The 11,540-nt window shown below is 44.9% G+C and overlaps 1 protein-coding gene and 1 pseudogene across 1 annotated transcript; both read left to right on the forward strand.

The window, feature by feature from the left end:
• The first annotated feature begins 2,067 nt into the window (after positions 1-2,067).
• On the forward strand, positions 2,068-2,967 carry LOC130490585 (vomeronasal type-2 receptor 26-like). Its single transcript, XM_056864406.1, has one exon. The coding sequence runs from the start codon at positions 2,068-2,070 to the stop codon at positions 2,965-2,967; it is 900 nt and encodes a 299-aa protein (XP_056720384.1).
• A 7,380-nt stretch (positions 2,968-10,347) lies between these two features.
• On the forward strand, positions 10,348-11,314 carry LOC130490586 (olfactory receptor 6M1-like; annotated as a pseudogene).
• Positions 11,315-11,540: the final 226 nt, after the last annotated feature.

The raw sequence follows: 11,540 nt of genomic DNA on the forward strand, positions 1-11,540 counted from the left end.
ATATGACGTTCTCTTTATAAGGACAGGTGGTGCCCCTTGCAGTGTGTAATGACGATTGCCGTCCAGGTTACAGCAGAAAAAAGATGGAGGGGAAACCATTTTGTTGCTATGATTGTATTCCATGCCCAGAAGGGGAGATTTCCGATGCGAAGGGTAGGTGACTAAACGAGTAATTCTTAGCAGGTCTACTCAGAATTGTACTCAATGGGTCTTACTCCCAGGAAAGAGTTCGAAGGCTTGCAGTGTAAAAGTGCAACCCTATGCAGCCTTTCTCCAGGCAATGGACAGGCTGGAGAAATACTCCATAAGACGTCACTGGGAAACCACAGTCTTAGGAGTATGTTATGACAATACCTGATATTATCTTATATAATTTATCTGAGTTTGTTTCACTGCTTTAGAGTATTTTAAGATGTCACACACATGACAGGAGAAATGTGATTTCAGGAAACAGGAACAGAAGTATACAGCTGGATGTTCCACCGCCATTCTTTCATGGTAGTCAGATACCAATCAGATAGTATTCCTGTCCACGCTTTGGGAAGTGGAAGGACAGCGGTGTGTTGAAACATGCCAGATCGAATGGTGCCTTTAATGTGAAAAAAAGAGAACATTTCAAAGGCATTTGTTGAGAGATCTGAACTTACTGAAGGGCTCTAATAGAACAAGACTACTCATCCTGTAGGATAAATTTATTTCTGAAGAAAGCCAGCATTTCTCTAAATCTCATGAACGGGGCTGATCAGTTTAAGGCCAGCAGTGATAATAAATCACTCCTCCTTTGTCGCACAATTTTTTTTTCTTTCTTTAGCTTGTTGCTTCAGGGCCAAGCAGTAAGTCCTTCTTGGTCTGCTTCATACTGTACCAAGGACCTTAAACTTTTTTAAATAGGCCTGGTTAGGGTAGAGTGATAAAATCCTTACAAAGGGAAAAGGTATGAAGCCAGCCAAGGATGGAACCAGAGTGGAATCGCATGAAGGTTTGGTAGACCACTCCTGGCAGCAACTCAACCAGAGTTAAAGTTATTTATTTGACAATAATCAAGTAAAAACTTGTCTCTTTGTTTAATTCGTTTTTACTTTATATATAAAATAAAATAAAAATGAGATGGGCAGAAAAACTTGGTGATATGTGTGAAAGAAAATTATACTATGGCATATATAGTATACTATGGTATACCATCAATGTGCCATGTTGGAGTTTAACAGCCCATTCCATGAGGATTGGGCTGAAAGTGAACACATGAAGCTGCCTTATACTGAATCAGACCCTCGGTCCATCAAAGTCAGTATTGTCTACTCAGACCGGCAGCGGCACTCCGGTGTCTCAAGTAGAGGTCTTTCACACCACCTACCTGCCTAGTCCCTTTACCTGGAGATGCTGGGGATTGAACCTGGGACCTTCTGGATGCCAAGCAGATGCTCTACTACTGAGCCACAGTGGTGAGGAGGAAGTGGAATAAGAGGCACTTACGCTGGCGTTGGGGGCAGTTCCATCGGTGCCTGGATACCACGGAGCTGCACGGGGCCCTCCGAATCCGCAGCCTCTCCGGGGCCTAAAACCTGGAAAAGAATTGTGACGCTGGTGTGTGTGGGGTGTGTGTTCTTGGGGATTTCCCAGGGGCAGAGCTGACTGAGTCAGCTTCCTAAGCCCCTCCAGCCTGGAAAGACCCCACTCAGAAACAGCAATACTGCGCCAGGTCTTTGTTGGTGCACCATCGCTGTTTTCAATGGGGTTCTCCCACCCATTTTATATTTTTTCCTGTTTTAAAGGATTTTTTAATGCCTTGCAGCAGCCGGGAAACTGAAGGGGCTGCAGCGGTGCCCCGGCTACACCATCCCCAGTCGCTGCAAGGCTCAGGAATGGGCTGTTAGGGTTATATTGTAATATTTTATTGTTACCTGACATTAATTTTATACAGTTATATATTTTGGTGTTTTTTTAATCATGTATGTTATATGTTGTTAGCTGCCCCGAGCCCCGCTGCGGTGGGAGAGGGGGCAAGATAGACATAAAATAAAATAAATGGCTAAAATGCTGAAACTGGATGTTTTATCATTTTCAGACATGAATCGTTGCTTCAGATGCCCAAAAGATCAGTATCCAAGCAAGGGCCAAGATCAATGCCTTCCAAAGGTTCTAACCTTCCTGTCCTATAGTGAGCCTTTGGGGGTGGCATTATCTTTGATAGCTGTGTGCGGTTCTCTGCTGACGGGTCTGGTGTTTGGACTCTTCATCAAACACTGGAACAGCCCCATTGTCAAAGCCAGCAATCGGTATCTCACCTGCTGCTTGCTTGGCTCCCTCCTGCTCTGCTTCTCCTCCTCACTGCTGTTCATCGGACAGCCGCAGACTGTGACCTGCCTTTTACGACAAAGCTCATTTGGCATTATTTTCTCAGTGGCGCTTTCATCCATATTGGCCAAAACTCTCACCGTCGTCCTGGCTTTCATGGCCTCAAAGCCAGGCAGCAAGATGAGGAAATGGGCAGGGAAAAGACTGGCAAACGTGGTTATTCTTTCCTGTTCCGGTACTCAAACAGGAATTTGTACTTTGTGGCTCTGTACTACCCCTCCATTCACAGATACGGACATGCACGCTCTAGCTGAAGAAATTGTGGTTGAATGCAACGAAGGCTCGGTCACGATGTTTTACTGTGTCTTGGGATATTTGGGGTTCATGGCTAGTGTCTCTTTTCTGGTTGCTTTTTTCGTTCGGAAATTGCCAGACAGTTTCAATGAGGCCAAGTTCATAACTTTCAGCATGTTGGTGTTTTGCAGCGTTTGGGTGTCCTTTGTTCCAACTTACTTGAGCACCAAGGGGAAATATATGGTGGCCGTGGAGATCTTCTCCATTTTAGCATCCAGCTCTGGTTTACTGATTTGTATTTTTTCCCCAAAATGTTATGTCATTGTTTGGAGGCCTGAACTGAACAGCAAGGTCCACTTATGTATAAGAAATAGGTAGGAACCTGTGGGTTGGATCCAACCAGCTTTTGGGTGGGGAAAAAAAAGAAGACAAGGGTCCCCTTTAATCATCAAAAAGCTTATGCTGTGGATCATGTGGCATGCAAGAACAAAAGCCACGTGGGATGGGGCTGTAGAAAAAGGACAACTGGTTAAGGTTGAGTGAAAAAGCTAGCTGGATCGAACCATAAATATTTGCAATGTCTGTATTTGTACACTTCCACCAAGATGATGTAAATCGAGAAGGAATCCTGCAAACAGTTAAAGGTGTTATGTTCTTTCTTCACATCAACAATTAACAATAACGTAGTAACATATTGAACATGTCCCATGCTGGATCAGACCAAGGCCCATCAAGTCCAGCAGTCTGTACACACAGTGGCCAACCAGGTGCCTCTGGGAAGCCCACAAACAAGATGACTGCAGTGGCATTATCCTGCCTGTGTTCCACAGCACTTAATATAATAGGCATGCTCCTCTGATCCTGGAGAGAATAGATGTGCATCATGACTAGCATCCATTTTTACTAGTAGCCATGAATACCTCTCTCCTCCATGAACATGTCCACTCCAATCTTAAAGCCTTCAAAGTGGCAGCCATCACCACATCCTGGGGCAGGGAGTTCTTCAATTTAACTATGCGTTGTGTGAATAAATGGTTCCTTTTATCAGTTTTGAATCTCACCCTCCAGCTCTATCATGTCTCCTGTTAGTCAAATTGCCTAGTTATGAACGGTTAAATTATGAGATGGGTAATAGCAAATTAATAACTGGCAAAAGGTGTAATAAACAGGATCTAACCTGTGTATACAAGAGCCCGTTCCATGACTCCCCAAATAAGGTGAAGGCTATAGATTTTGTTTACAAGGTTTTACTTAATTATATGTATGTACACAAGCAAAACAGACTTTCACAACATACAAACAGAGCCTAGAGAATGAAGCTGGTACAAGCAGAAAGTTTGCCAATTTGGCAGGGTCCCTTTGAAGATAGGGCGATAGTCACCTGATCCTGAAGATGGTGTCCTGAGTTTCGTACGGCGGAGATGAGGGAGAGGGGAGAGGGGGTTCCCGTGAATTGACCAGCAAGGCAGGAGGAGTGTGTGGTCGGACAGCGCTACCCGAAAGAGTAACAGTAGGTGAGAGATAAGGGGTACGAAAAATGGCCGAAGAGTATATCCCGGTGTCCCCAGTTATACTCTTACTGGGGTGGGGGTTGATGAGATTACCTGTGACTTGACCAGCAAGGCAGGAGGAGTGCGTGGTCGGTCAGCACTACCCAAACCGACAGAGTAACCGTAGGTGAGAGATAAGGTGGGGGTTGATGAGATTACCCCTCGTGGTTCCCTGAGTGAACAAAGACCTTGATGGTCGGCTGAGAGGTGGGGCAGAGGGTAATTTGGACAGACTATGCCTAAACCATTGACTGAGCACATTCAGGGAAAGTCGGGGGATGTTGGTAGATAGGATTATCCAGTCCAAGACAAAGATTCATAGAGCTACGGCCGGGTGATTCATCCCTTTGACGCGGGGGCGCGAACTTCTGCCGCTATTATCTCGTAGGTTTCTGATGAGCCATCAATCACGCAGATGTAGGGTAGGATGGTCTCCCTGCGTGTCCATTTGTTCCCTGTGAAATGGCTGCTGATGGAGCCTTGACCTGGGCACAGAGAAAATGGATTCCCTCTGGTTCTCCATGAGGGGCTTCTCTGCCAATGATTCCTCCTTGTCAGTTTCGTTCAATAGTGCGGGAGCCTCTGTCCATAGCGTCTGGGCTTGGCACAGATCTGGGATGGCTTTGACATGTGTCCATTTGTTTACTGTGTAACATAGTCCTGGAGATGGCAGCCATTTGGCTACACTCACTTTAACCGCCTTCTTTTCAAACTAAACAGCCCTAAGCATTTTATCGGTTCATCATAGGGCAGTTGCTCTAGTCCCCTGATCATTTTGGTTGCTCTTTTCTGCCCCTTCTCAAGCTCTTCAATATCCTTTTTTAGGTGTGGTGACCAGAACTGTACACAGTATTCCAAGTGTGGTCACATCATAGATTTGTACAAGGGTAGTATGATATCAGTAGTTTTATTCTCTATTCCTTGTCTAATTATGGCCAGCATGGAATTTGCCTTCTTCACAGCAGCTGCACACTAGGTTGACATCTTCATCGAGCGATCCATTATCACCCCAAGATCCCTTTCTTGGTCTGTCGCTGCCAGCACAGATCCCATCAGTATATATGTGAAGTTGGGGGTTTTTTTGCCCCAATATGCATCACTTTACACTTGCTCACTTGCTTTCTATGTGTCTGTCCTCCTCTCCATAGAAGAAAATTTAAGTGGACAGCACCAAGCAAGGAAGAGGAGGCTTGAGAGAATTCAGGCAACCCGTCCCTAACAACTCAAGGTTCCCCTTGCAGACACACTCCTCTGTCTTGGACTCCATTCCTCCCTGTGGGAAGCTACTGCAAAGCTACCAGCAAGGAGACAGGGCTGCCCTCACAGCCAGGCTCCATGGTCTCAGGCACCATTCTTCCCTGTGGGAAGCTGCAGCAATTTTATCACCCAGGAGACAAGTATGCCCATGCAGAGAGGTTTCACCGTCTTGGACACCGATCCTCCCTTTTGAAAGCTGCTGCTTGAGGAGACAAGGTGGCCCTCACAGGCAGGCGTCATGGCCTTGGACACCATTTCTCCCTATGGGAAGCTGGGGCAACGCGACCTCCAAGGAGACAAGGTTGCCCTTGGAGGCATGTTCCTTGGGTTGAGAGAATGCAGGTGACTCATCCCTAACAACTCATGGAGGACAAGGTTCCTCTCACAGCCAAGGAGACAAGGTTGCCCTCACAGCCAAACTCCATGGTATCAGACACCATTCCTCCCTGCGGGAAACAACTGCAGCGCTACCGTCAAGGAGACAAGGTTGCCCTCGCCAACAGCCTCCATGGTTTTGGACGTCATTCCTCCCTTAGAGAAAATACTGCAATGCTACCACCAAGGAGAGAAGGTTGCCCTTGCAGACAGACTCCATGGTATTGGAGGAAACATGTTCCTAGACAGGTGAAGATGCTACAGAGGAACAGGATTAGCGGTTACGCTGGGTGGTTGAGATTGGAGAAGTGAGAAGCTAAAATATATGGATGCTCAACTTGGAAAGGGGAGCAGAACAGGAGAGAGGAAAAAGCCTACTCTACCTATCTTGACACGGAGGTCCAGTGATGCTAGTCATGATAGAAGAAGGCTCAGGAGCATAAACAAGTACCAGAAGGGGAGATGGTCTAGTTGTTCAGCAGTGGAAGAAAGTTCAGGAGCAGAGCAAACTACCAGAACGGAAGGCTTGGTCCGCTCTTTTTATGCACCTGGATTCACCAAAGGGGAAATAGGGTAATCAGTGCTATTGGTTACAAACTACGTAGAACTAGGATCAGTGATGGCATTGGGTCAGAGCTTCAGGATCCTACTGCCCGTTGGTGGAATTTGGGTAGTACTATGATTGGTGCAACTTTAGGATCCATCCCCGTTGGTCAAGGGTCAGGATCTGAGCTGCAGTAATAGAAGTGAAACTTTCTGTTGTTGAATGGTACCAGAGAACAGTACTATGGTGACATAATGGGGAAGGGAGACGTGTCCAGTTGCAGGTGATTGAATTCTCTCGGGTGACGGTCATGACTCAGACCTGCTGATAATGACCAGGAGAGGGGCTGATCTCCCTTCCTGGGCTCACCAGGGAAATTGACATTGTTAGGGAGACTATGAGAGCCTTACTTATGATCCTGCCAAGGTATGAGAAACTTTGCAGGGCCATACAAAATATCCTTAATTAACGTGCCCCCGGAGTTCTCATGCAGCCAAGCCGCATCCTCCTGGAACACCTGGAAAAATACATGCCCTAATTGAGGGACCCTGCTAGGGTAGCCCGGTCCCTCTTTGCCACCAGCAGGAGGTTTTGGGGGCAGAGCCATAGGAGGGTGTGGTTTGGGGAGGGGAGGGACTTCAATGCCATAGAGTCCAATTGCCAAAGTGGCTATTTTCTCCAGGTGAGCTGATCTCTATCGGCTGGAGATTTTGTAATAGCAGGAGATCTCCAGGTAATACCTGGAGGTTGGCAACCCTAGACCCTGCCTTGATATAAAAAATGGATTGATGCATCCCTGCATCTCACTTCTAAATGGGTGATGATACTTTGATGGGTAGATATATTACTGGAGGCTACTGTTGCTGTTTGATAGTGTAGAATTCACAGCAACCGGACGTCTGCCTTCAAGAAGTCTTAATGCTTGTATTATCTCTGTTTAAACTTCTGTGTTTTCATAAAGAAATCTCTGTGGGAACCTCATTATCTTTATTTATATTGTTCTGTTCTAGGAAATTGTCCCTTGTAGTATGGAATACCCACTACTTCCCTGCATGTTTCCTACAACCCAAGTATGGGGCATTATTCTGCATTGTAGTGAGCCTGTTTGCCTCGAGTTTCACAACAAAGTTGAGAAGAGTTGTGGTCATCTCAAGAGTGGTGTGTGATCCTCTCCCCAATGATTCTACTGCATACGGTACCTCATTGTCATATGTTCCAATAACTACCTCTGTATTCCTTTTTATAATGTCCCTCTTTTGAATATATGTAACCCTAAGTCCTAGTGGTGCATGAAATTAAAATTATGAAGGACCTCTACCTGAGACCCTGGAGAGCCGCAGCCGGTCTGAGTGGACAATACTGACTTTGACGTTCCAAGCATCTGATTCAGTATAAGGCAGCTTCATGTGTTCACTTTCAGCCCAATCTTCAGGAATGGGCTGTTCAAGATGGCACATTTATGGTATAATTTTATTTCATACATATCACCAATAACCTGGGCATAGAGCCTACAGCCTTCCCCGATGTTGCCCCCAGACGTTTGGCATTCAGAGGTTTAGTGCCTCTGACTATGGAGGTTCCCTTTAGTTACCATGGCTAGTAGTCATTGATGGACCTATCCTCCCTCAGCTTGTCTAGTCCCATTCAAAATATAGCTAATTATTTATTTAACGGGTTGGGAGCTTTTCCTATTGACAGCAGAGGATAGGACTTGCAATAATGGGTTTAAATTGCAGGTGAAAAGGTACTGGCTGGATATTAGGATTTTTTTTTTTTTTTACAATGAGAGTTGTTCGACAGTGGAATCTTACCATTTGTCTTTGTTCTGATGAAGTAAAAACAAAGTTGCTTGGAAGATGTAAACTTCTCGAACCCTAATGGTTAAATCTCTGGAGTTGCCTTCAAGAATCCCAGGTGACCTACCTAGCTTTAATGATCTAAAGCTGAGAATGGAACCAGCTACCACAAGCAAGAAAAAATAATCTTGGATCTATCTTAAATTCAGACTGCTAGTCATGTATTCAGAATTTCAGACCATGCATATTTGTGAATATTTGCTGTTTTCTTTGTATGTAATATTAAAAGATTTCATCTACCTACTTGTTTCCAGAATATGGTGTATAAAAGCAACAGTGATAAAATCAACTAGTGGATAGCTCTGAGTTAACATTCTTACATTTCAGAAAGGATTTTGCCAGATCCATTAAAAAGTACCGTAGATGAACTTGCTAAACAAGGCGGACTGTCATAGGGCTAAATTTAATTAATTGTTGCATTCATGAATAGTTTTTGCATTTCCCATCCAGCAAGAGCCCCTGTTATCATCACTAACTATTGGATTTTACTTCTTCCGTTTGTAACTGCAGTATCGTAAGTATTTGTTTCATATCTCCTAGACAACTAGGCTATTTCTCTTCCTTTCTATGAATGGTGACTTTTCCCAGACATTGACTGATGGAAATCAAGATGATGGTGAGCAATAAGAGGCTATTTACCAATGATTGAGCAGCCAAGAAGATTTAACCAAGCTGTGCTTTGTAGGAAGTGGGAATTGTCTAAAGCAAGTTGGCTATGAGATGGATCATTTTAGTAGACCAAGCTGATATCCACCTTTTGGTGAGTGCAAAAACAACATGACATATTTATGGCTTGTTTGTTCTTGAGAGCTAGTGTTGTGTAGTGGTTAAGAGTGGTTGTTTGGAGCAGTAGACTCTGATCTGGAGAACCGAGTTTGATTCCCCATTCCTCCACATGGAGTGTCGGAGGCTAATCTGGTGAACTGCATTTGTTTTGCCACTCCTACACATGAACCCAGCTGGGTGACCTTGGGCTAGTCACAGCACTCCCAGCCCCACCTACCTCTCAGGGTGTCTGTTGTGAGGAGGGGAAGTGAAGATGATTGTAAGCCGGTTTGATCGCTAAGTGATAGAGAAAGTCAGCATATAAAAACCAACTCTTCTTCTTCTTTATTCATAGTCACCTGTTGACTTATATACCTGCTCCAGTGTCCAGTTTTAGAATTATTTCCCCAATTAACAACATGGGCATTATTTTCTTATTTCATCTGATTTCTCCTACAAGCCTTCTAATTCCAGTTCCCAGATTCACTAAGCCTGCAAATAATAAAGACTGCTTGAAATTGATTGGAGCCAGGCATCACTTTCCATGAAGTATATACACATGTTACTTCTGGTCAGACAGGTCAAAAATGCTTTGGATACGATAACAAACACTGGAAAACTTTACAAGAATGTCAATGGAAGATAGTATTTTGCTTACGGTGTGAGATCTAGGATGTTTGATTTGGGTGTTATGGTCAGTGGAAAGGAACTGAAATTACCTGAAGGGAGATTACAAGAGTTGGAAGACATATTGGCATAGACACCAAGGGACTCCTGTTTCATAACACTTTTAATTCTCTTGTTTCAAAAACCCACTATGCCATTAAGCAGGTTGTATTCAACCAGTTTTTCTGCTGATGAAAAAGGAGGAAGGATCAAGGAAACAACATGTATAAAACTGTGAGGGACAGGGGCTAGAAGGAAGAAGAAGGCTGAGATGGAATGAAAAAAACTGGCTGGAACTATAATAGTTTTCATCTGCCAGATCATCATTCCTTTCCCCCACTCCTACACATGAGGCCAGCTGGGTGACCTTGGGCTAGTCACATTCTTTCAGAACTCTCTCAGCCCACCTACCTCACAAGGTGTCTGTTGTGGGTAGAGGAAGGGAAGGTGATTGTAAACCGGTTTGAGACTCCTTAAAGGTAGAGAAAATCAGGTTATAAAAACCAACTCCTTCTTCTGCTTCTTCTTCTGCTTCTTCTGTTGCTTCTGCTTCTGCTTCTTCTGTTGCTTCTGCTTCTCTACTCTTTAGTGCAAATTGTAAATTCTGCTAGGTATAGATGCATCACATAAAGCAGAGGGAGCATACAAGGAGCCAGTAGGTACTGGTATTGTTTAGTTGGTGGCAGTGGTAGTAATACTTGGTCCCCCCCTTTCCCTCCCTTTTTGGTTACAGCTCTGTAGCACCATGTCAGTAAATGACAGAGAAAATGTTTCAGGAACAGTTGTGACTGAGTTTGTGTTGCTTGGCTTCTCTAACCATCAGGGAATGGAGGTGCCACTGTTCATCCTCTTCCTGATCATGTACATGCTGACAATCATGGGCAACGCTCTCGTCGTCCTCTTGATACATCTTGATTCCCGTCTCCACACTCCCATGTACTACTTCCTCAGCAACCTGTCTTGGTTGGAGATGATCATCACCACCACAGTCACCCCCAAGATGCTGAGCCTTCTCATCTCAAAGACCAAGACCATCTCCTTCTTTGGCTGTGCAGTCCAGATGACATTGTATTTTCTAGCTGGGACCACGGAAGTCCTGCTCCTTGGAGCGATGTCTGTGGACCGATACTTGGCCATCTGCAATCCGTTGCGCTATGCGGCTATCATGAGTCACCGAGTACTGTACGCTCATGATGCTTTCCTGCTGGATGGGGAGCATCGTTTGCATCGTGCTTGGTATCATCTTTAAATCTGGTCTACCTTAGTGTGGCCCCAATGTCATTGACCATTTCTTCTGTGACTCGAGCCCCTTGACACAGTTGCTGTGTGCGGATACCACCCTGGTTCAAATCGTAGAGCTAATGTCGTCCTGCTTCACACTGCTGACTTCTGTTTCTGTGACGACTGTCTCCTACCTCTGCATCATCGTCACGGTGATGAGGATGCCCTCAGCTGAAGGTAGGAAGAAAGCCTTCAGCACCTGCAGCTCCCACATCACTGTGGCTTCGCTCTACTACGGCAGCAGCATATTCATCTACATTAGGCCAGGTGGCAGTACTTCCATGGATTTCAATAAGGTGGCCACTGTACTCAACACTGTAGTAACACCTTTACTCAACCCAATCATCTATAACTTTAGAAACAAGGTGGTCAAGGATGTGATGAGGGATACAGTGAAGTGCATTGGTGCTACATTAGCGAAGAGGGGTTGATCAAGTATCGTTTCCTCTAAACAACCTGCCCTGGAGTTTTGCTGTACATGTAGACTTGGGGTAAATAGCACAAGCACTCTTTAATGTAAAAAAAAAAAATTCAAGTAGAAAATGCAGGAGGCTTTAAACAACATGCTTTAGTAGCCTCCACGTCAAAGGAATGAGTCACCCGGGTGTAGCTCTATGAATCTTTGTCTTCGACTAGATAATCCCATTTACCAACGTC

This window comes from Euleptes europaea, chromosome 18, assembly GCF_029931775.1.
Source record: "Euleptes europaea isolate rEulEur1 chromosome 18, rEulEur1.hap1, whole genome shotgun sequence".
Taxonomy (NCBI): Eukaryota; Metazoa; Chordata; class Lepidosauria; order Squamata; family Sphaerodactylidae; genus Euleptes; species Euleptes europaea.